We start from the raw sequence: 22,755 nt of genomic DNA, 5'->3' as shown, positions 1-22,755 counted from the left end.
ATGGGGCCTTAATCCTAGTCGAGTTGTTGCAACCACAGTCAAGAGTATCCGTCCTATCCGTGAAACCTCGTGACAAAGGACGCCATTACGAAAGCTTTGTAAAGGTTTAGTGATGTTTGCGGGTATCGCATCTCGACACGAGGTTGCATTCTGTCAGCGTTGGGCCTTCAGCCGCGGTCCACACTCGGCCGAAACCGCCAACGACGTCTGTTTCAATTGGGTGAATCTTGGCTTGAAAAAAACGCTTCGATTTAGATTCAGGGTCCGCAAGGAGTTAGCGATCCTGCAGGCCACTAAGTGCCGGATAGCGACTTGATGCTTGCACTAGCATTGCCACTGGAGGCTTGTTTAGACTGTCGAGGGCGGAGGGCCGGTATCGCGATAGAAAATGCTCGTACCATAGACACAGATCTGATCCACTTGCCGCTCTAAGTAATCCCAGGGCCGGTTATGCGGCACGGCGTACTCCGTGAGGTCGATTCTACGTCGAAGGATTTGATTCCGACTTCCAAGCTTCCAATCCTCTGGAATCATTGCGGCGTTGTTGATGTTGGATATCTCTAAGCAAGTGATTGTGATAAATGCTTTGAAGTGAACAAATGTTTACCTTGACCATGAAAGCGTCCAACCAAATCGAGAATGTTCTGAGATGCGCGAGCAGGGTAGAGACACCCTGACCGGAGCAGCCCAGGCGTCGGCCGGCGTTATTATCACAATTCCCGGGAGCCATGTGGGACGGCTGCAACGCTAATGATCTTATCTTTTCAGGGTAGAGAGATCCTTCCTGGATCTTGACTTCTATAAGATCTCTGTCGATCTCATCTAATCAATCTAATCTGATCTGATCCGACCGTCCATCCTTTCATCTGTTGCTCTTGCCTACAGTTCGAGATGGCTTCAACGACCCAGAACGAGGAGCCCGACGTACGGGATGAGAAGTCCGATATTTCTGTTACTGAGGAGCCACGTTGTATGCATGCACCCCTGCACCACTTCCACCTTCTGATCAGAACTGACTTTGTGCGTCCAGCCGAGCCAGCCTCTTCAACCGAAGAGATCTTGTATGCCGCAGGAGTAGGTCTTCAGAAAGATGACCCTACCCTGCCATGCCTCACGCCCCGGATGTGGGTGATCGGCATTTGTTTCTGCCTGTTGGGCAGCGGCGTCAACACTCTCTACACCTTCCGGTTTCCCTCCGTGACGCTCTCGCAGTCAGCCATCCAATTCCTTGCATATCCGGTCGGCAAGGCCTGGCAATTCATCGTGCCCGACTGGGGCTTCACACTGTTTGGTCGGCGCCATAGCCTGAACCCAGGCCGTTTCAACTACAAGGTTTGTATCCCCATGAGGACTATCTGACCCTATGCTAGTCGCTGATGCCCCGGGCAAAGGAAAACATCCTGATCTACATCTTGGCCAACTTGAGCTTCCTCACCAGGCTCAGCGCTGATGTACTGACTGAACAACGCGTATTTTACGGTCTAAAGGCCGGCTGGGGATTCGAGATATTGATCACTCTAGCAACTATCCTGTACGGATTCGGCCTGGCTGGCCTTGGTCGCTCGCTCGTGGTAGAGCCCAAGAGCCTGGTCTGGCCTGGCGTTCTCGGCAACACGGCCCTGAACGCTGCGTTGCACACTGACAGTAGCGGACAAGTGGAACAGTGAGTACTTCATCTCGTGTGGATCTTAGCTAGCATCACTGATCAGAAATGGTTTTGAGGGGCCGATGGAAAGCGTCTCGGTACAAGTTCTTCCTTACCGCCTTCTGCCTCTCCTTCTGCTGGTATTGGCTCCCCGACTTCATTTTTCCCGCCCTGGGCTACTTCACCTGGGTCTGTTGGACGGCGCCGAACAACGCAGTCGTCAACCAAATCTTTGGGATGAAGAGCGGTATTGGTCTGTTACCATTCACCTTTGACTGGTCGCAGATCGCGTATATCGGGTCGCCGCTGGTCGTTCCAACCTGGGCGATCCTCAACGTCCTTGCTTCTCTCGTCTTTTGGATCTACATCATCTCTCCGGCCCTCTACTATACCAATACGTGGTACACTGCGTATCTCCCCATGCAGAGCAACTCCATCTATGACAATATGGGTAAGACTTTCAACGTGTCGAGAGTGGTCAACAAGAAGGATGGCTTTACGTTCGATGCCGAGAAGTTTGCCCAATACTCCGATGTGAGTTCTTTCTGTGACGCTACCCGCTCTTCGCAGCTGCAGGCACTGACCTTTCGTTGTAGATCTATCTCCCCGTGACCTATGCCCTCAACACATTCGGCCTGTCTTTTGCAACTATCGCTTCGCTCTTCGTCTGGTTATTCCTGGAGAAGCGCAAGGAAGTTGTCCAGAGTTTCAAGGCCTCTCCTCTCGTCTCTCTCTTCAATAGACAGTCGACACCCAAGGAGACGAAGGATTCACCCTATGAGGAAGTGCCGACGTGGTGGTATGCAGTGGCAATCGCGATGGCTCTCGGCATCGGCATGTTCGCGTGCGAGTACTACCCGGTGCAGCTGCGCTGGTACGGCGTGATCTTCGCCATGGTCGTCTCGGCAGTCTTTTACATTCCGGTATGTTGCCCCAATGTGTACGCAAAAACCAGGCCCTGGGCTAATTAATACCTTTCACAGCTTGCTTGGGTCTATGCTGCTACCAACGTCAAGATCCAGATCGATATTTTCTGCCGCATTGTAGCGGGGTACGTCTGGGAGGGCAAAGTCATCGCAAACATCTGGTTCTTTGACCTGGGTTACATTTCCGGGATTAAGGGCCTGGCGTTCTCGCAAGACTTGAAGCTGGGCTTATACTGCAATGCAAGACTCCTCTCATCTCGTCTCCCTTGTGTGTGTAATTGGTTCGCTAACATGTGTAATCTCGTACAGATCCCACCGAGGAGTCTATTCCTCGTCCAGGCGGTCGGCCTAGTGATGGGGACCTTGGGCCAGGTCTCCGTGCTGAACTGGGCGCTCAACCACATCCCCAACATCTGCGACCTGAAAAAGGCCGAGAACGGCTTCACCTGCCCCTTCTCCCGGACGCACTTCAACACCAGCATGGTCTGGGGCGCGCTGGGGCCCCGGCGCTTCTTCGCCGAGGGCGCCCTGTACCGCTCCCTGCTGTGGTTCTTCCTCGTGGGCGCCGCCCTGCCCGTCGTCGTCCACCTCGTCCAGAGGAGGCCCGCCCTGCGAACCGTGCGCTGGCTGCAGAACGTGCACGTCCCGCTCTTCCTCGGCGGGCTCAACTTCATCCCGCCGGCGTCGGGCACCAACTACGGCAGCTGGGCCATCGTGGGCCTCGTCTTTGCCGTGCTGATCAAGCGGCGCCAGCGCGAGTGGTGGCGGCGGTACACGTTTGTGCTCAGCTCGGCGCTGGACTGCTCCGTGGCCATCGCGGGGATCCTCATCTTCTTCGCCATATTCTACACCGGCGCTGCCAAGCACTTCCACTGGTGGGGGACCACGGTGTATCAGGTAAGTCGGGACAATTATTCTTCGCTTTCGTTCTCTCGTTGCTAACACGCCCCGGAAGAACACTTGCGATTGGAAGGGATGTCCATACAGGACGATTGCGAAAGGGCAGAAGTTCGGGCCATAATACCTCAGATGGCCAAAGAGTTTGGTGTCGAAGTATTCATGCTGATATTCCATATGGGAAGAGGCTAGAGGCTAGAAAGAAGGAGGCTGCTCGCGATATTCAAATATTCAGAGGGTGAAGATGCCGGTGCCCAGGAGAGTAGAATGGCGGATCACAGCACCTTCCAATCCAGCAATCGAGAGAGAATTGCATTTTATATAGCAAAACGTTGAGATTTGCTTTCAGAACACACGTTTCCCTTGACCGAAGATGAAGCGAGTCCCTGGTTGGTTGCATAGTAGCCCCGTGTAGGTAGTTTTCAAGTCACTATCCGCAACTCCTGGATCTTTTATCGTTTGCGAGCCTGGTAGCATCATGACCGAGATTTTGTTCATGCCATCCTGATTCCATCCCGATGACACCCCGAGGCCACTGATGCAAAATATCCCAGATAACACGCAGACATTTCCATCCCCATCCTTTCTATAACTCTTAGATTAATAATTCTGTAGAGATAGTGCCATCCGGCATCGTTAATGCCGACCTGCATCTGCATGACCTTCCTGGCATGGGAGACATATTCGACTCCGCTCTTGTCAGGTCGCCGAGGACTTCCGTGAGGAATCGGATTAGGCCGACCGTCCTAGGATCGCGAATCTGCGCGAGGGCCTTTTTCCCTGGGCGGCCTTGAGGAGGTCGCAGATGTCTTGCCAGACCATTCGCATCTTCGCCAGCTCCATCGCCTCCGCCAGCTTGCGGAGGGCAGAGTCCATGCTCGCCTGCTTGACGCTGCTCCAGTGTCGGCAGAAAGAGTTGAAGAGAGCCGGGGCTCTCGGGAGGTCCACGGTGTTCTGCGCGGCCATGGCAGAGGTCCAACCCTCAATGCTACGGAGTACTACGAACTTACGGATCAACCAACACCTGGTTTCCAAGATTGAGCTTGCACAAATGAAGAGATAACTTTTGAAATCACATGTATCCTATCTCTCGACATCCAGGCCGTAGATATGCCAAATCGACAGGGGGCAGTATCCAAATCACATCGAGCTATCCAACCGAACTTAACTACCCAAGACTACATGCCTGGGGGCATCTTGAATCTCAAACTTGACCAAGAGCGAGCACTTTGTCTCGCGGCCCTTGAGGTCCAGCATGCGGATGAACCGCCACTCGGGCTGCGTGTACATGAGCCGCACCGCCGCGACGGCGAACTTGGGGTTGCGCGCGAAGCTGTCGTCGCTCTTGACCAGCAGGCGCAGGAAGACGAGCTCGCTGTCCTCGTAGTCCCACTCGAGCGTCTCGTCCCACACCGGGTCCGTGGCCGGCGGGTTCTCGCCGCGGTGCAGGAACCCGGAGAAGTTGTGGTGGCGGTAGGGCGACGTCTTGCGCTTCATGGCCGAGATGTTGGAGTAGTCCTCGCCGTCGAGCATCTTGGGGTGCACGAGCGTGCAGGTCAGGTACGGCTTGATGTCGTCGGCCTCGCGGCCCGCGGGGAGGGGCACGCTCGAGGCGCCGGCGACGTGCAGGCGGAGGCGCTTGCGCTGGCCGGAGAGCGCGCCCGAGCCGCCGGCCCGTAGCTCGGCGGGCTTGAGGACGTAGCCGTCGGAGCCGGAGAAGAGGGCCTCGTTGAGCTGCATGCTGGCGTTGAAGGTCTGCCAGTTCAGGGCGCAGACGTGGGCGCCCACCGCCCAGAACGGTACCGGGTTGAGGTTCTTTGACGAGATGCGCGTGCCCTTTGGGTAGACCCGCATGAGATGGTGCGCGTTGTGGTTGGAGATCTTCTCGGCGTGGGTCGGCAGAAGCCCAGAGAGGCCAGACTCGGACAAGTTGATGAGGTGGTGGTGCGGACCGTTGGTCATCTTGGCTTGCGCATACCACGAATCGTCGCCGGGCTTCACGGACTGAGCATAGACACCAAGCTCGGCGAGCTCGGGAATGATGACGGCGCTCTCGGCGGCCTCCTTCTGGGCCTTGTACTCCCTTCGGGCCTTCTCCGCCTCCTCATCCTCGGCGTCCGAGCTCGAGACGGAGCTGGTGCCATCATCCTGCCTGAGCTCGTTCGGAATGTGGTACTCGACAATGACGGCGATCTTGGACCCGAGCTCGTCCAGCGTGACATGCTCGCCCGTGCCATGCTCCTCCTCGTGACCTTTCTCCCGAACGTGTCTGCTGAGCAGCCGGTCGCCCCAGGTCTCCCTCATGATCTGAACGAGACGGAGCTGGCCCTCAGGCTTGCAGTGATTCTCGAGAGACACAAGAATCGGCGCGGCACGGTAGCCCTGAGCATCGACGGCCTCGGCGGCCTCCTTGTCCACCACGTCGCGGATGGTCTCGCAGACGGCCCGGAACGGGATGTGAGAGACGAGGGTGTACCCGTGCGTCACCTTGGGCTCGTCCGCGTTCTCGCTATTGTCCCAGGCGTCGATCTCGATGCACCGCGCCCCGGCCCGGAGCGTCGTGTCGTAGGCGCTGGCCGCCGAGGTGCCGTACAGCTGGTGCGCCATGAGGTACGTGTTGTGCGACGAGCTGACAAAGTACTCGGGCAGCGGGCGCGAGCGGTCGGTGACGCTGGGCGGCACCCTGATGTGCGGCAGCTTGGCGAGCTCGCGCACGGCCGGGGTCTGCTCCTCCGGGTCGTCGAGCGCGGCCTCGCGCTCGGACAGCGCGCCCACGTTGACGAGGAACGAGCGCAGCGCGTGGCTCACGCGCAGCTGGCTCCTGGTGATCTCCGACTCGCGCGAGCCGTGGCCGCCGCCGGCGATGCTGCCGCTGCCGACCTCCTCGCCGTACTCCTCGTCGTCATCGCCCCGGCGCGAGCTAGTGAACGGATTGAGCTTAGCGAGCCGCGACGACAGACCTGATTCAGCCATGGCCTGGTGGTGATTCTGTGCCCTAGTGTTCTTTTCCTTTCCCTGCTTTTTTTCCCTTTTTGACGATTTGTGCTCGATGAAAGACCATGAAGCTGCAATTAAAAAGGCCTCGGAACGACCGAAACAATCAATGCTGGCGGTGCTCGGCTTGGCTGACGACGTGCGTGTCTAGTGCAGCTGGAGGTGTCATCTAGTCAGCAAGGATACTCAGCTCTCACCCTATGAGGACGAAATGGAGGGGCTGGAGTCGGTGGGGGCCTTTTGCCGGTCTTCCATCTTGGTACGGGGCGGCGAATCATCTCGAGTCGCGGAGTAGCAGCAGCAAGTAGTCGCCAGCATGACACCTCATTAGGTTCGAACTCTAACAAAAGGACGGCGTCCGCTTCCGCCCCGTGATGCGGCGTGTGGAGGTGTTGCCAGCAGCGGATCTAGCTGGTGAACCCCGAGATCCCATTCAACGGCCCGACCTTGTCACACTTCATCGGAGACGCAGGCACATGCGTCTGGGGAATCACAATGCTATTAGAGGCAGGTATTATGCATGTGTGAACTTTGCTCCATTTTGCCCCGAAACGGGGCCCCCAAAACGCCATCGCTCGACTGAACCGGTTATCCATGACAGCGCCTCACAAAATCTCATCCATGTCCATTTCTTCGTCTACCCCTGCGTGGTCCAATCCGTGGCTGTCATCGTCGTATTGGAGGAATTCATGCATCGCGTCGTTGATGAATTGATCATCCAATGCAAAGTCCAACATCGCATCGCCACATAAAGGCGTTGGGCGATCCTGCTGAGCGACTGGAGACGATGCGGCATTATTGTTGATGACTGCTGATGACGGCGTACCGGCCAAGGGTGACAACCCATCGGATGTTAAATCACCACCAGCAGAGGCTTGCGGCGAGGTAAGACTTCCGGAAGCACTTGCGCTGCCTGCGACCGGCTGCGGTCCCGTGTAAGACGACGGTTCACCGAGCGCAGCCCGGAGGATCGCAAAGGCATCGTCGCCAGCATTGTAGGTGCCTTGCAAGTCGATAAGCACGTTCATGCATTCGCGAAAGTACTTCCCAGCCAGCGCCCTAGCGCCGGGGGCCGGGTTCTTCATCTCGATGAGATGAATGATCATGGCCGGCAATATCGCGGTGACACCGGCTGGCGGGAGAAACCTCTTCAGGCTCAAGTGGTGCAGCTCCGTGGCCATGTCGGCGATGTGTATCGCTGCGTCGAGGACCTTCAACCTGGAGCGCTCGCGGTTTCCTGACCGCGCCGCCAGCGAGTTGTTTGGGGACTGGCATTGCGGCCGATGGAGCGTTGAGATAGACGTATAGTATATCATGAACAGCAGTGTTCGCTGGACTGCGATATTGGACCTCCCGCGCTTCACATCTGTCAGGACGGAAGTGTGCCCTCGGCAGCAAGGGGGCAGAGACTGAATCCATTCGTCGAGCTCGATGTCGAGCGTCTCGACAGTGGCAGAGGTGGCCTTCGGATTTGGATACAGCAGCACCCCATTCGCTCCAGGCGCGGTCGAGGATCGGAACTGGGGAGTGTATATCGTCTCCAGAATGTGACCCACGCACACGCACAGCTTGGCCATGGCGATGCACATGTTGGCCAGATCTCGGCGCATCTCAGAGTCGAGCAACGATGAACTTTCGTCCTCCATGATCATGATAGAGGTGGTCGATATCTCAACGTCGAAATCGCTCTCCTCGAGCATGGGCACCTCGAACGTGCCCTCTTTGATCTTGGGGGGTCTTCGAAGGCCGAGGGCTATTTGCCGGTCTCTGATATAGCATGACCACCATATCCGCTTGCGAAGGAGTTGATCCGGAGTGCTAGCAGGTGTGGGCTGGTAGTGGAGGTCCATACCACGGGCCAGGCTGACCGCGAGACCGATCCAGTGCGAGAGGTCCTTTTCATCGTCGAGGCCGTCATGCCAATAAGTCATGAGCAGAAGCGCCTGTAGCTGAACTAGAGGTTCACTCTCGCAGTCGAAATCGTACAGAAGCTATCAGACCATCAGCATTTGGGGGGAGAGAGAAGATCATGGGGACATACCCTGGTCCTGCGGAATAAGACTCTCCTCGCATCTTTGCGTGTTTCAAATCCAGCACTCCGGAGAAGGCCAAGGTCGACGTAGGCGGCGCCGGCGAACATGACGGCTTGGAACAGAAGTAGACTGATCTTTTCAGTCTTGAGCTGGAAGGTCGTGTCGATGAGATCACCCGGATCGATGATAGGCATGTAAGGGTAGACAAATTCGACAAAAGAGTGTAGCAGACTGTTCATCAGAGACTGACTCGGCACGTCGAACACTTTCTTTTGTTCAAGGTACTCAAGATCTTCAGGGCTAATACGTCTCGACAAGGGTCGGATGAAAGCAGGTAGCTTGATGGGATCAGAGGAGGAGGTAGCACCTTTAGGCCGGGATGGCTTGATAGCAGGTTTAGCCACATCGTCAAGGCCGTAACTGAAGACACCATCTTCGGGCAGGAGCGTGGCTATATCGATCTCCTTTGCGTAACTCTCCACTCCGCCGAGGCGAATGGACGGTGTCCATTGTACATCGGACTTGGAGCAGATACTCGAGGACGGTGAGCCAGCATCCTCAGTAGTGGTCGTCTTGTCCGTTTCGTCTCGAGCTCTGTGCACGGTCAGCAGTCTGGCCCCGGCGTAGGATGGGTGCATTGTATGATAAGATTTCTCGAAGGCAAGGTGGACTCACTTCTTCTGGGTCCTCTTTTTCACAACGCACTAACAGAACCCTGTCAGATCATATCAACACATCATCTGGGGGAGTGCAGCGTGGTACCTACCTCCACACCTCGAAAGCGGCAGTTGGAGCACGGGGACTCCTCCACCACGTTACAACGGACGCGGCGCTGGCGACAGGCCAGACAGGCACGGCTGGCCCGCTTGTTCTGCGATTTGCGTGTTTCTTTGGGGTCCATCTCGGCAGGCTTGTGACTCTGGGGACCCTCGCCGGGTGCCGAGGCATGGCCGATGGAGGCCGGAGACCCTGAATCATCCGGGACTAATTTTATCTCCGGGATGGTCGGGATTTGGGCTTCGTCATTCTGAGCGCCAGACATCGTCGCCAAGATCGGTTGACATATATACAGAAGCGCGTTTTGATGTCTTGAGCCTCAATTCTTGGAATCGCAAATTGATTGGAGGGTTCAATGTGAAATCGCGCTGTCGAAGGGCTGGCGGGAGTTTCGTCTGGGGGGCTTTAATGGAGTGGATTATCATTAAGCCTGGGGACGACGCTAAGTCGGGCAGTGCCGGGCCTGGAACGTGCAGTCTGGGCGGCACAGATGCCGGCCGGCGCAGCCGGTGGCTCCTCGTCCAGCCCCACTGGCATCCAGTACAAGTACAACTTCCCCACGCGGTCGTGCCGCAGACTAGACGGCTAAAACAACCAAGGTTTGGACCACCTCAAGCCTCTTGGGTGGCTTGCATCTGGAAGGGTTCTAGGCATGATATCATGGTTTTAGGTTATGTCTCCAACATATTTCATATTAATGTTCCATACGGAGCTCACGGAGGCCAGTGGTCAAGTGGAACAACCGTCTGGCTGGTTTTGATGATAACTCAGCAAGCTGGAGCTGTTCTGGCTTTGGTTTGCTCGAAAAAGGTGACGACGAAAGGCCTTGGCCTATTGCCATCGGATCTTACATTCGATAGAAGATAAAACTGTAATTGCATGATTGCGCAGAATATAGTATGGGGTCCAAGCTGCTTCCGAGGTCGCTGTATGCACAACCATCTTACACAACCGGCTTTGGCTCCTCGTGAAATGATGTCCTAACCAAGTCTACACGCTTTGAAATACCACCCGTCTTGCACGGCCCCGTAGTTTCGCCATCGCTGTCACGACCTCCCACGCTCCCTTTTGTCGAGTCAGCGGTGAAGATGTATTGTTCGTCGCTCTTCCGTCCTGGGTCTGGCTTCGCCGGGCCGGAGACGGAGGTAGTCTGGCGGCTCTTGCCTTGTCCTCGCCACATTTCGGGGGTGGAGTCGGGGTTTGAGAGATGCGACAGGTTGTAGCCTCTGCCTTGGCGTGGGTTGTCCAAGTAGTACGCCGAGCTGTTCTTGGTTGAACCGAACAGGCGAGGGAACATGCGACCCAGGGGCTTCTTGAGCACCGGGAGACACGAGCAGATGATGCCGAGGTTCGCCTCGACGAGGGTCCAGATTCCGCGCGGGATGAAGTTGAATGTAAGATCGTCTTTGTTCTTGAGCGAGTTCTGCACCGATGTGACTCGGATGATGGAGGCGATGGTCACACTGGATGTGATATGAAGGTTAGCTTCCTTGCTGAACTGGACTGTCCCATTCGGGGGCGCAGAGGCGACGTCGTGCAACTTACAAGCCACCAAGGCAGAAGATGCCGCAGAGCAGCATCTTGTCCCGCACGCTCAGCTTCAGCCTTAGGATGGAAGGAATAGGGAGTGCCAGGACCATGACATCGGTCACGATGTTGCCGACCGCATAGGCGATCCAGAATTGGTCCGAATCAATGCATGTCGCCTTGATAGACTTGTCCCACGCTCCTTGAATGGGCACGCACTGGCCGATTGTCGCGCCGACCGTGGCAATAGTCCATGCGGTGATGATGGAGAGCACCACGTAGGCGGCAATGCGAAAGCTCCGGGTGACGAAAATGCCAAGGCAGAACAGGACGATGGCTACTTTGTTGAGGCCGACGGTGATCTTGTAGGGCGTCTGGGCGATGAAGAACTGCCTCAAGGTCGTTCTGAGCTCGGCCTTTGTGAGGTCGGCCTTGTGCATACCATAGCCATTCGAGATGGCGAGGCACATCATCGTGGAGAGCACCACGGAGAAGCCCTGAGGATTTTAATCAGCAAACACAGTCAGAGAGCTGGGGTCTCGGCAGCCGGCAGACGCCTAATCGCAAACACTCACCAATGAGACGATGATAGCGACATCATCCCAGCCGATTTTGCCCAGCATCCAAATGCGGGTTGTACAGCGGGCGATCACGAACAGGCCTGCGAGGATGATCATTACCACAGCGGTGATGGACATCTGCCAGCCGTGATTGTCGATCCCATTCTGGGGGAAGCCCATGCCATACGGCCCCATCTTGTCAGAACGTGTGCTTTCGAGGGTAAGCCCGTCTGACTGGGATGGAGAAGAGGAGAGGGACGAAGATGGAACGAACCAGTCCCGCTCGAGGCCGCATATATGAAGAATTTGACAGCTTCTCACATGGTATGTTGTGTGTGTGTTGTACCGCAGGGGGTTCGTCCAAAAGCGTCGATGCAAGAGATTTCATAAAAATCTCTTTGACAGCCAAAGTAGATAAGTGCTGCAAAATCTCCTTCAGCCCCCAGACAAAGATTACCTGCAAAGGGCCTAGACAGCGGACTGCCTAGTAGCAAGGATGTACCTGGTTGTACAATAGCTCGGTTGCAGGTCGGGTGGCTGTGGCCGGGGGGTTGGATCTCTAGTGGTTTCTTCTGGAGTAGTTCCAAGGAGGTAGCGTGCGCCAACAGACCACTGGGAAGCTGATCCTGTGAGTCGGAGTACTCGGTAGTCCTCAACCTTACCGATTTCGTACAAAGGAAAAGGGGTTCGTCACTCCTTCAAAGTGTTCACTCTGATACCAGCGTGGAGGCAGTTCATGCCAAAGGATCGATTCCTCGCCCGGTTTCATACCCGCGCCGAAGTCTGTGCTGAACCGTTGCTCCCGAAACGCCTCCTGTCGTCCCGGAGGCACGAACGGGTCCAGGTCCTCTCGGCGTCGACTGCTTTTCTTCGACTTATTCCTCAAATTGATAGCAAGCCCGACCGGCTCCAGCGGTAGTCAGATTAGTTTGATGGACGAGCTGGGAACAGGGCTGGCAACAGAGGTACTCGACCCATTCCATCGAGCCCACCAATCTCAGGTAGTGGGATGGCCCCTGTGGTGGTAACTCTTGATAAAGTTCTGTCAAACATGCTTATCCCTGTCTGATCGGCGAACCTACCTTATGTACGGAATAGGTCCCACGTTTGCGCGATTTTACCCCCCAAGATACCCACTCCACCCTCGAGTCCCGGGCTCGTCAGGATTATAGTGCTTAGGCCAAGAATAAGGGACCTTCGTAGTCCCCTTTAGCGGCCTTCACCTTTCTTTTGATCATTCCATTTTTCCTGTAGGTCACGCTGGACCACGAGGCCGTCGTCTTGTGCAAGCAAGGGGGTCAACCATGGCAGGAGTGGAAGCAGGCCTGTAACCTGTAAGCAATGGAGTCGAGACCCTGGCTAGCAATCTTAGGATATGGTCGGCTGGGCCTTGGGATTCTCGATGTGACAGTGCCATGCTCTGGACCCCGGGCCCCGCCCCCTTGCAGCACTGCCGATCTCCTTGTAGGTACATACCTATCCACAGAGCCAGACTCTCTCATTCTCAGCATCAAGCTCCTGAAGACCCTGAAGACCAGACCGAGCCGAGATATTGCGTAGGAAGCGATTGGCAAGCTCCTTCTACTCGGTCTTAGGTAAGCCTAACAATAAGAAGACCTTGATATGCATGGCTCTGCCATTAGTTGGATCCTTGATCTATTTATTATCTAGGATCTCTTCCCAGCAAAACCTGGACGGGACGTCGACTAGATCAAATGCGTACACGAAGTATGGCTAGAGTCGGCCGCCCCCCGCCCCCCGACGCCAGAGCCGGGGCTACTGAATAATAAGTAGGTAAAGTTGCATGAAGGCCGAGCTTCCCATATTCCAATTGTCGCTAGTTAGGCGGCCTTCCAAGGCAATTAGTCGACCGAAACGGGGAGCGCGGGCTTCATGTTCTCCATCACTGTTCTTCGGTCTCCACCGGCGTCGCATTGCAGGGTTGGATTCTTTGCATGCGCGGCGCCTTAAATACTGGTACTCGTAAGCCTCATTGGCTTGTTGACATTTCGTTCCTCACCCATTCACCTCTGTGTGTTGTACCTGTCTGGTGTTGCCGTCGTCCTCATCATGTTTTCGACACTGGTGCTCGGAGCTCTCACGCTGTGCTCGACCATCGCGGCCGCCCCCCCTCCTCAACCTCCTTGTGGCAATTGCCGGGATGCGGCACAATACCTGACGGTCGACTCATCCAATGGGCCCATCACAGGACATTTGGCGCCAAACACCTCGTGTGTCGTCGAGTATCTTGGCATTCCCTATGCGAAGCCTCCAGTGGGCGACCTGAGGTTTGCGCCTCCGCAGAGGTTTGTCGCCACGGACCCGTACGAGGCCGCTGCGTTTGGCAATGATTGCCCTCTGACGGCGTCGAAGCCGGTCAACTACCCCGGCTTCACCCCGCAGGCTCAGAGGGTCATCAACTACTTCGCATCTGCAGCTGGCACCCCACAGAGCGAGGACTGCTTGACCCTCAACATCTGGTCCAGGCCTACGCCCAACTCCCGCAGAGCGAACAAGCCCGTTCTCGTCTTTTTCTACGGAGGACGTGAGTGCTAAACACCTTGATACGAGTTGCTGTGCTGTGTGCTGACATGCCTATGACTGCTAGGTTTCACCATTGGGAACACCAACAGCCCGTTCTACAATGGCAAGTACTTCGCGGAAGCCGAGGACATCGTCGTGGTCACGGTGAACTACCGCCTCAATCTCTTTGGCTTCCCCGGTGCTCCAGGCCAGCCCCAGAACCTGGGTCTGCGCGACCAGCGCGCCGCCGTCGAGTGGGTTCGGGACAATATTTGGCGCTTCGGCGGCAACCCGTCCAAGATCACCATTTCCGGCCAGTCCTCCGGCGGTGTCGGTGTTGACTTTTGGGCGTACGCGTACAAGAACGACCCCATCGTCCACGGCCTCATCGCCCACTCGGGCAATGCCTTCAGCTTCCCCGCCAACACCAAGACCGTGCAGGAGAAGAACTGGGACACAGTCGTGTCCGCCGTCAACTGCACTGGCGCCGCTGACACAATGGCCTGCATGCGCCAGGTAGACTGGAAGGTCCTCGAGGCCGCAGCTGCCGCCATCAGGCCCTCCAAGAGCACCAGCGTCCTCCGCTCCATCCCTGCCTTCTGGCCCAAGCCCGACAACGAGACGGTCTTCTCCGACTACGTCGGCTTGACCGCCAGCGGCAGCTTTGCCAAGCTGCCCATCCTCTTCGGCAACAACGACAACGAGAACGGCTACTACCAGATTCCGGCTTACGCCCAGGGCATCGTGCCCACCGCCGACCAGGTCAAGTCGTTCCTCCTCGAGTCCTTCACCTGCCCCGTCGCCTACCAGGCCGCCGCCCGCCGGAACCAGAGCGTCCCCTCCTACATCTACCGCTACTTCGCCGACTGGGACAACACCCGGCTGTACCCCACCTCTGGCGCCTACCACGGCGTCGACCTGCACATGATCTTCGGCGCCTCTGCCGACGTCAGCGGTCTGCCCACCAGCCCCGACCAGCGCAAGCTCACCAAGCTGATGCAGAAGGCGTGGTTCGCCTTCTCCGACGACCCGGCCAACGGCCTGGCCCGCGTGGGCTGGCCCAGGTTCGACCCCGACCGCAAGACCCTCATCCAGCTCGGTCTGAGCAACTCCCCCAATGCCCAGTTCACCAGCCCTTCCGATTTTGACGCGCCGTGCCCCAACGTCGTGATGGGCGCTCTGGCCAATATCGCTACTGCTGCCGCCGCAGTGGTGGCGGAGGTCGCCGACACGGTAGTTTAGATTGCTTTCAAGGCATACACGCTCTTTTAATAATCATAATTTCCATATGTATCATTAGATCATGAGATGTGCTTCTGGGAGAATCCGTTACATGAAAATAACGTTCTTCTCTATGTGGGGAGAATACCTGAGCAATCTCGTTTACCTCACCATTGTATATCCATAGAGCCAAAACATAGAAAGAAGCCATTGTATTTCTCATGTTAGACTACGCCAGTGCGGTCCAAGCCACACTTGTCTTATTGGCAACAGTGCCTTTCCAGGACAGCCCAGTTGCAGTCCAAGCCCGTCCTGGACCGTCCATGAGGGTCCAAGTTCGCCAGTCGGCCGTTTTGTCGGTTACCGAGTTGTTCAGGGCACCATCGCCGTTGTTGGTGGCGCCCTTTACCTCGTTGTCACCATCACCGCAGTCGTCGCCTTGTTCATCGTCACATCTCGTTCCGATCGCACCCTGCTGCCGTGGGTAGCTCAGATCCCCTGCACCGTTGCCGGCTTTGTACAGAAGGAGTGGCATGACCTCGCTGGTGTTTTTAGCCACAGCCAGACCCAGCCTCGCGGATGGATGTGGCGATAAATGTGAACGCGGTGGGTTTTTCGCTTTTCCCGGGTGCTCTGGGCACGAGCCCATATCTCTTTTGTCTTGTGTCTTTCATGAACTTGAAGTTCCGGACCATACCATGTGTGCGGCCCTAAGGTTCAATCTCCTTTCTAGAGAGTAATCGACAATTTCCTTTACTACCGTGCTAATCGAACGGTAGAAGATGGTCAGCAACAATGTTGTAGCGGTCTGGCGGAGTCATCCTTGGTTGGAGGCAAATACGGAATTACCACCACAGGCCTTCGGGAATAATGTGTAGTTCACTAGTAGATGACCACTCTTCCGTGGTGGCCTACGTATCTACGTCGCCTCTACAGCCTCCTTCTCCTTGGCAGCAAAATGGCCACCCGTGGCACTACGCTTGGGGGAACCTTGCCTCATGCCCTGCAATCGAGTCCAAATTGTTAATGCACCAGCGTGGCCACGCCCAATGTTTAACCAACCGGAGGAGGACCTCATCGTGCCCAGTCTAGGTTCAGACCTCGTTCCGGAAGCACAATCCGGACCATGTTACAGTATGATGGAAGCCGCCAAGCCCGGACTGTGCGTCACATGGCCGTTCACAAGTCTGTGTTGAGCGGGTCGACCTCACGTAAGCTTTAGTTATCGACTCCAGGCGTTCCGCAGCAAAATGTATAGATGCTTCTGACTCTTCCGTAATGGTAGCGGCGCCTCCATCACACGCGGCAATGACACGCAATCCGTCAATAGTTACTGCACATGGCACACATGTGCTCCTCTCGTCTGGTCATGCTGACCGATACGCCTCAGAAGGGGATGATATCACCACCCAGATGGACAGTCTCATGCTCATTTCTCAGTTTCAGTCCTCAAATGCAACGTGGATGCTTACTCACGCACCGAAAATCAGACAAATGTCAGGTGTCTGCACATAGCAACGCTATCCGGTGACGTCGAGCTCAAACTGGGTATAAAATTCAGATGAAGGCACGCTTTAGCGATGTTGAGTCTGGACATATCAATCGTGCCATTCGGGAAAAGAGGACTTGCAAAGATGTATCGAGGAAGCTTTCTGTCAGCAAACCTTTTGCTATTGTTGACATCGGTCAAAGCTGCATCGATTCTCTTCCAAGGAGGAATAATCATTGCCTTTGACAAGGCCTCGGAAGAACTTCGGGTCATTCGCAATGGAAGCTTGCTCGTTCAGAATGACCGTATTGTGCAGGTCTCTGATGCAGGCTCGATGAAGGCTGCGTCATCCATCTCAAACCAGACCCAGGTTATCGATGTGACGGGCAAGATCATCACCCCTGGCTTCATCGATACTCACCGTCACGGCTGGCAGACTGCGTTCAAGACTATTGCTTCCAACACAAGCTTGGTAGAGTATTTTGGCAGATACGGCGAGTTCGTGGCTGGTGATTTCTGGACAGCAGATGACGTCTATAACAGCCAGCTCGCAGGCCTTTACGATTCGGTGAATGGAGGAGTGACAACCACCCTTGACCACGCTCATCACACCTGGAGCAATGCTACCGCTGAAGCAGGCTTGAAGGCATCCATCGACAGTGGTGCCAGGGTTTTCTGGAGTTATGCCTTTCACAACGTGACCAACTACACCGTGGAAGACCAGCTCCCAAACTTTCGAGATATTGCGAGTCGTGGCGATTACAAAAACAGCCCTACGACAATTGGGGTTGCGTATGACTTTTTCGGACCGGCTCCTAATGTCAACGAGGTAAATGCGGTGATAGGCCTTGCCAAGTAAGTAGCATGGGTAGCAAGGATCACCAAGCGAATATTGACATTATTGGGCTATAGGGAGTTCAACGTGTCGGTCATTACCACCCATTCACTGCAAGGACCCTGGGGAAGTAAGTCACAGACTTGGTCGAATGACAACGGTCGTGCTTCAAAACTTTGCTAACTAGTTGGCAGTCACGAATTCACCCGAGGATTTCGAGTCCCTGGGAATCCTCAACATGTCCACGCCCATTGTCTTCTCTCACGCCTCCTTTCTTACTGCTCAGGGAGCAAGTCTCCTTCGCTCGACGACCCAACATATCTCCACCACGCCCGAGTCTGAGATGCACTACGGTCATACGCATCCAAAGTCCTTCTACATACAGGATCAAAGCGCCATCGGTATCGACACCCACTTCACTTACAGCAGCGATATCCTGACGCAGGCGCGCATCTGGCTTCAGCAGACGCGTTACGAGCTGTACAGCGATGTGCTGGAGCGGTGGCGCGTGCCCCCTAACAACCCCATGAGCGTGTATCAAGCATTTCTCATGGCCACCCGCAAAGGCGGCCTCGCGCTGCGCCGAGATGATCTTGGCGTCATCGCGGAAGGGGCCAAGGCCGACTTGGTAGTTTGGGACGGCGATTCTCCATCCCTTCTCGGATGGGTTGATCCCGTCGCAGCGGTGATCCTGCACGCGAGTGTTGGCGATATCGAAGCTGTACTCGTTGATGGCAAGTGGGTCAAGCGCGATGGTAAGATCGCGGTGCAAGGGTATGAAGAGGTGAAACGGAAGTTTTTGGAGACGGCGAAGCGGATTCAGGAGATCTGGCGGAACCTGCCGCTGCCCGATCCTGGGCAGACGTTCAATGGCGGGTTCCCGATTGAAAAGGCCGAGCAGGTGGATGTTTTGCGCGGACCTGGCGATGGATACGGGAATGTCTTTGTTTGAATCTTGTGATATGATTCATTGACGACACACACAAGATCGTCCCGTTGTTATTCTGAGCCTCTTTTTTCTCTCTAATAGTTTCCTTTACTGGGGAGAGCTTGAACTATGATAATGATCGTATCGAGAGTTTACAAATCTCCAACTTTTAATTATCTAATTATCATCAAGAGGCTTCACACATCTATCTCTCTCTCCGCCAAACCCTGCCGCTTATGTAGTCAGCTGAGAGGTCACAATGAGCGGGTAGAAGAGTCTACCCCAACTCTCAAGGTCCACGGCCCTTGATGAGCCTATGCTCTACACTATGAACATAAGCAGTGGGAGTCCCTAGAAGTCCTTGAAAAGCCCCGAAGGCCTTCGAGAGTTCTGCATTGCGCTGGAAAGAAATAAAGGCCTTGGAGTCCCGAGTTCATGCAGCCCTAAAATACTTAAGAGCCCTGGGTCCTTGGAACTCTGCATATGCGGGCTCTGGATTTCACACCTACCCCGTAGTTTTTATCATGTGCCTGCGTCTGTACTCCGTACAAGTACTGGTCGAGTCCTATGGTCACCGGGGAGTTTCCCAGGTCATGGGCCGCGCACTAGACCCAACACGATGGCGAGGACCGACTCCCGGCACACTAGCGGAACGACGACCGAGAGACTCCCCCACCATATCGGATCTCGACCGCAATTGAGAGGGAATGCCCCCGAGAAGTGCCCCTCACTAGGACTCTGGCGTGTGGGGAAGCTTTCTGCAGATGGTGAGGCTAAACGCAAGTTGTGCATGGGTAGTGTATCGCAACCCCCGAGAGGCCGAGCACTGGGTGGAGCGGACGGCGTCTTGTGATTGTGCGCGACTGATAAAATGTGGCGATCTCGCTGCTCAGTTTGTCGCGTTTTCACCCTCTCCTCCCCATAGACTACTCTTGATCTTACTTCCGGGCCTGCAATCGTCGTCATCATGGCAAACGAACGCCCCAATATCGTCTTCATCATGGCCGATGACCATGCGGCCAAGTCGATCTCGTGCTACGGCGCAGGGATCAACCACACGCCCAACCTGGACCGCATCGCGAAGGAGGGCATGCTCTTCAACCACTGCTACGTGACCAACAGCATTTGCACTCCCTCAAGGGCAGCCATCCTGACAGGCCAGCACAACCACGTCAACGACGTGATGACCCTCGACTCCAAGATCAATAAGCGCGGCCCCAACGTCGCCAAGCAGCTGCGCAGCCACGGCTACCAGACGGCCATGGTCGGCAAGTGGCACCTTGGAGAGGGCAAGGAGCACGAACCCTCTGGATTTGACTACTGGGATGTCGTCCCGGGCCAAGGCGAGTACTGGGACCCTTCATTCATCGGCCAGAACGGTACCCGCAATATCCCCGGCTACGCCACCGACATCATCACCGACCTGAGCCTCGACTTCATCAAGAAGCGTGATACAAAGAGGCCATTCTTCCTCATGTGCCACCACAAGGCGCCGCACAGGAGTTGGGAATACGACCCGAAGCACAAGGACCTGTACAAGGAGAAGGTGAAGGTTCCTGACACCTTTACCGATGATTACAAGAATCGCGCCAGGGCGGCTAAGCTTGCCAAGATGCGCGTGGCTGAGGACATGACCTACTTTGATCTGGGCATTGTCCAGCCTGACGGAGGCTCCGAGATTGGCGAGAAGATGATCAACGCCTGGTGGTGGACCGACAGGAAAATTCCCGCGCCGGAGGATGTCACGAAGCTAAAGCTGATTGACAAGCAAGATGGGACTGTCTTTACCTTCAAGACCCCAGAGGAGCTGGCGGACTTCAAGTTCCAACGCTACATGCAGCGCTATCTGCGCACCATCCAGAGCGTCGACGACAACGTCGGCCGTCTCCTGGATTTCCTCGACGCGGAAGGTCTCGCCGAGAACACGATTGTCATCTACACCAGCGATCAGGGCTTCTTCTTGGGCGAGCACGGCTGGTTCGATAAGCGCTTTATGTACGAGGAGAGCTTCCAGATGCCCTTCATGATCCGATACCCCAAGGAGATCAAGGCCGGCTCTGTCTGCAACGACATCATCTGCAACGTGGACTTTGCGCCCACTTTCTGCGACTTTGCCAACGTCACGATCCCCACCTTCATGCAGGGTGTCTCCTTCCGGTCGCTGGTGCAGGGCAAGACGCCCGAGAACTGGCAGCAGGTGGCCTATCACCGGTACTGGATGCACAACGACATGATCCACAACGCCTACGCCCACTACGGCGTGCGCGACCAGCGCTACAAGCTCATCTACTGGTACAACGAGGACTTTTGCCTCGAGGGTGCCCGCCCCGGCGATGCGGACCAGAAGGAGTGGGAGCTGTTCGACTGCGACGAGGATCCGCTCGAGCTGTTCAACGTGTACGACGATCCCAAGTACCAGGACGTGAGGAGGAAGATGACCCTGATGCTGGAGGCCAAGATGGCTGAGATTGGTGATGTCCCGGTTCACGAGATGCTCTCTCTGACGGTGTCGTGAGAAAGGTCGGTCCCCCTATACCATAGAAACGCGTTGTTCCCTAGCATAGATGTCTAGAAAGCGCCAGTCCGTCACTGCTTCAAAAGTAGTTGAGGAAGATTGGAATTTACACACAGTGGTGAATTGCCCTAATTTACAATTCCCGGCAGCAATAATCACGGGGGATCAAAGTTGAGACAACCTGCTGCGGACGGATGAGATGACTGTACATATATTGCGGCACAGCATAGATGTGATAGCAACGGCCGGTGGCCTGGAAGAGACTAGAATCATTACTCTTTGCTGGACCCTGCAGACCATGCCAACTTGCGGTCGACGGCCCTCATCCGTTCAGCCCGAAACATTCACGAGAAGAACAAGGCAAGCGTGTAATAGTGTAGAAAGTTAGGGCCAGCCTTGGTTTACTGAAGTATTTTCCAACCTCCTAGAGAGGGTCGGTGTATTGAATCATTTGTACACACGAATTGCATAACGTCAAACTGTGCCGTAAGAATTCAAAAGGAAGTGCGTATCCACAGATTCCAACGGTCATTGACAATCGATCAAGCTTGTATCTTAGGCTACTATATGGTTGTAAATTTACGAAACTCGGCTGCATCCTCCACCCCTTAAGGACAACTCCACGGATCTATGCTTCGAAGACGGCTCAAAGCTTTCTCGTAGGATCTCATCACACTCCCGTGAGCTACACCTACGCCCTTGGGCGAGGCTTGCCCGTTGGTGTTGTACTCGTTGACAAGATTCGTCAGGAAAGGAACCAGCTTCTGTCCGTTGTTCCCAGTCTGGAGCACTCTCCTGATGGTATCTGCCGCGTCGAATTCCTGATAAGATTTCCCGTCAGGTGTCGTGACGGTTTTTGTGCTGACTTGGGTGATGCCAATATTGTAACTTTTGAGTTTCTTATTGGCGAGTTGGATTATCCCTGCGCTTTGCTCTTGTTTTCGCAGACTGTGCACCGCATCCATGCAAGTGATGGACTTCTTGACGTAGTGGTCAACCTGCCCTCCTCGCTTTTGGCGGCAGTCCTGAACGATATCGGCAAGCCGATCAATAACATCTCCATGTTTGAGATTTTCCTCCCATTTACTCCCCAATAGCAATTTCTGGTCGTAGGTGCCTTCGTAGCCGCGACGGGTTTTGTCGGTTTTGCTTCTCTGGGGGCCGTTACCAGGGAAGTCGGTAACCCGTCTTGCTTCATCAATGTCTGGGTCTACTAGGTTTTTGATTTTGCCACCCGATCCGGTGTAAAAGGTGGTTTTGCTGATGTACTTGATGAATTCGTCAAAGTTGCAAGGGACTGGGTGGCATCCTTTCGCAAGAGTCAGTGAGTTTGCGTTGGTGAAATAGTCCAGACGGTAGATCGTGTAGAACATGACGGCCTCGTAGCCAAAGGCTAGTTTGGAGCAAATCGCCGGGCCAACTCCGAGGAGCAGTAATGTGAGTATTTGGAGCTTCATTCTTCCTCAGATGTCACTTTCCGATAGGAAATCTCAAGTTCCGAAGTTAAGGATAGAGAGATGTTGCAACTTCTGATGCTTCTGACGGCAGACTAGCTACCGATTTGTAGATGGCAAGTGCTCGCTTGTATCGTGACCATGAGCACAGCGCTCGCCAAGAAGTATACACAAATATAACCGGCGGCTGTCACGCCAAAGAGCTGCGGCCGCAGCGCCACTTCTTTTTTAAGCTTATGCACAAGGCTAGATTAACGGGATTACTGGGTAAAACATACCCTCTTCCAGAATTCCCTGGTTTGTCGTCCGAGCCGCGGGAAGAGGCGTCTAAAAAGGGTTGTCTTGACTTGACACTACTATAATAAGCGCTTGAAGCGGGTTCCCTCGAATCTCAGAAGGATCATTTGGTTATCATAGAAGGAGCGGAACCT

General features: G+C 55.2%; 9 protein-coding genes across 9 annotated transcripts; 4 read left to right on the top strand and 5 right to left on the bottom strand.

Moving 5' to 3' along the window:
* Positions 1-891: 891 nt before the first annotated feature.
* On the top strand, positions 892-4,509 carry E0L32_010595 (uncharacterized protein; the record flags this gene model as incomplete). The annotated part of the gene is made up of 8 exons (XM_031133231.1): positions 892-970; positions 1,031-1,332; positions 1,371-1,663; positions 1,723-2,179; positions 2,242-2,568; positions 2,629-2,841; positions 2,881-3,468; positions 4,219-4,509. 8 exons carry the CDS (start codon positions 892-894, stop codon positions 4,507-4,509), a joined length of 2,550 nt encoding a protein of 849 aa, XP_030989410.1.
* Positions 4,510-4,632: 123 nt separating this feature from the next.
* E0L32_010594 (uncharacterized protein) lies at positions 4,633-6,441 on the bottom strand (the record flags this gene model as incomplete). Its single annotated transcript, XM_031133230.1, has 1 exon — positions 4,633-6,441. One exon carries the CDS (start codon positions 6,439-6,441, stop codon positions 4,633-4,635), a length of 1,809 nt encoding a protein of 602 aa, XP_030989409.1.
* Positions 6,442-7,067: 626 nt separating this feature from the next.
* Positions 7,068-9,537, bottom strand: E0L32_010593 (uncharacterized protein; the record flags this gene model as incomplete). The annotated part of the gene is made up of 4 exons (XM_031133228.1): positions 7,068-8,453; positions 8,504-9,089; positions 9,171-9,199; positions 9,262-9,537. The coding sequence occupies 4 exons, from the start codon at positions 9,535-9,537 to the stop codon at positions 7,068-7,070; spliced, it is 2,277 nt and encodes a 758-aa protein (XP_030989408.1).
* Positions 9,538-10,215: 678 nt separating this feature from the next.
* On the bottom strand, positions 10,216-11,554 carry E0L32_010592 (uncharacterized protein; the record flags this gene model as incomplete). The annotated part of the gene is made up of 3 exons (XM_031133227.1): positions 10,216-10,765; positions 10,818-11,296; positions 11,375-11,554. The coding sequence occupies 3 exons, from the start codon at positions 11,552-11,554 to the stop codon at positions 10,216-10,218; spliced, it is 1,209 nt and encodes a 402-aa protein (XP_030989407.1).
* Positions 11,555-13,429: 1,875 nt separating this feature from the next.
* On the top strand, positions 13,430-15,124 carry E0L32_010591 (uncharacterized protein; the record flags this gene model as incomplete). Its single annotated transcript, XM_031133226.1, has 2 exons — positions 13,430-13,904; positions 13,968-15,124. The coding sequence occupies 2 exons, from the start codon at positions 13,430-13,432 to the stop codon at positions 15,122-15,124; spliced, it is 1,632 nt and encodes a 543-aa protein (XP_030989406.1).
* Positions 15,125-15,332: 208 nt separating this feature from the next.
* E0L32_010590 (uncharacterized protein) lies at positions 15,333-15,638 on the bottom strand (the record flags this gene model as incomplete). The annotated part of the gene is made up of 1 exon (XM_031133225.1): positions 15,333-15,638. One exon carries the CDS (start codon positions 15,636-15,638, stop codon positions 15,333-15,335), a length of 306 nt encoding a protein of 101 aa, XP_030989405.1.
* Positions 15,639-16,737: 1,099 nt separating this feature from the next.
* E0L32_010589 (uncharacterized protein) lies at positions 16,738-18,379 on the top strand (the record flags this gene model as incomplete). The annotated part of the gene is made up of 3 exons (XM_031133224.1): positions 16,738-17,447; positions 17,505-17,557; positions 17,622-18,379. The coding sequence occupies 3 exons, from the start codon at positions 16,738-16,740 to the stop codon at positions 18,377-18,379; spliced, it is 1,521 nt and encodes a 506-aa protein (XP_030989404.1).
* Positions 18,380-19,322: 943 nt separating this feature from the next.
* E0L32_010588 (uncharacterized protein) lies at positions 19,323-20,870 on the top strand (the record flags this gene model as incomplete). Its single annotated transcript, XM_031133223.1, has 1 exon — positions 19,323-20,870. One exon carries the CDS (start codon positions 19,323-19,325, stop codon positions 20,868-20,870), a length of 1,548 nt encoding a protein of 515 aa, XP_030989403.1.
* Positions 20,871-21,478: 608 nt separating this feature from the next.
* E0L32_010587 (uncharacterized protein) lies at positions 21,479-22,327 on the bottom strand (the record flags this gene model as incomplete). The annotated part of the gene is made up of 1 exon (XM_031133222.1): positions 21,479-22,327. One exon carries the CDS (start codon positions 22,325-22,327, stop codon positions 21,479-21,481), a length of 849 nt encoding a protein of 282 aa, XP_030989402.1.
* Positions 22,328-22,755: the final 428 nt, after the last annotated feature.

This window comes from Thyridium curvatum, assembly GCF_004353045.1.
Source record: "Thyridium curvatum strain D216 chromosome Unknown NODE_87_length_172569_cov_81.238300, whole genome shotgun sequence".
Lineage (NCBI taxonomy): Eukaryota > Fungi > Ascomycota > Sordariomycetes > Thyridiales > Thyridiaceae > Thyridium > Thyridium curvatum.
This window is presented reverse-complemented; position numbering and strand designations above follow the sequence as displayed.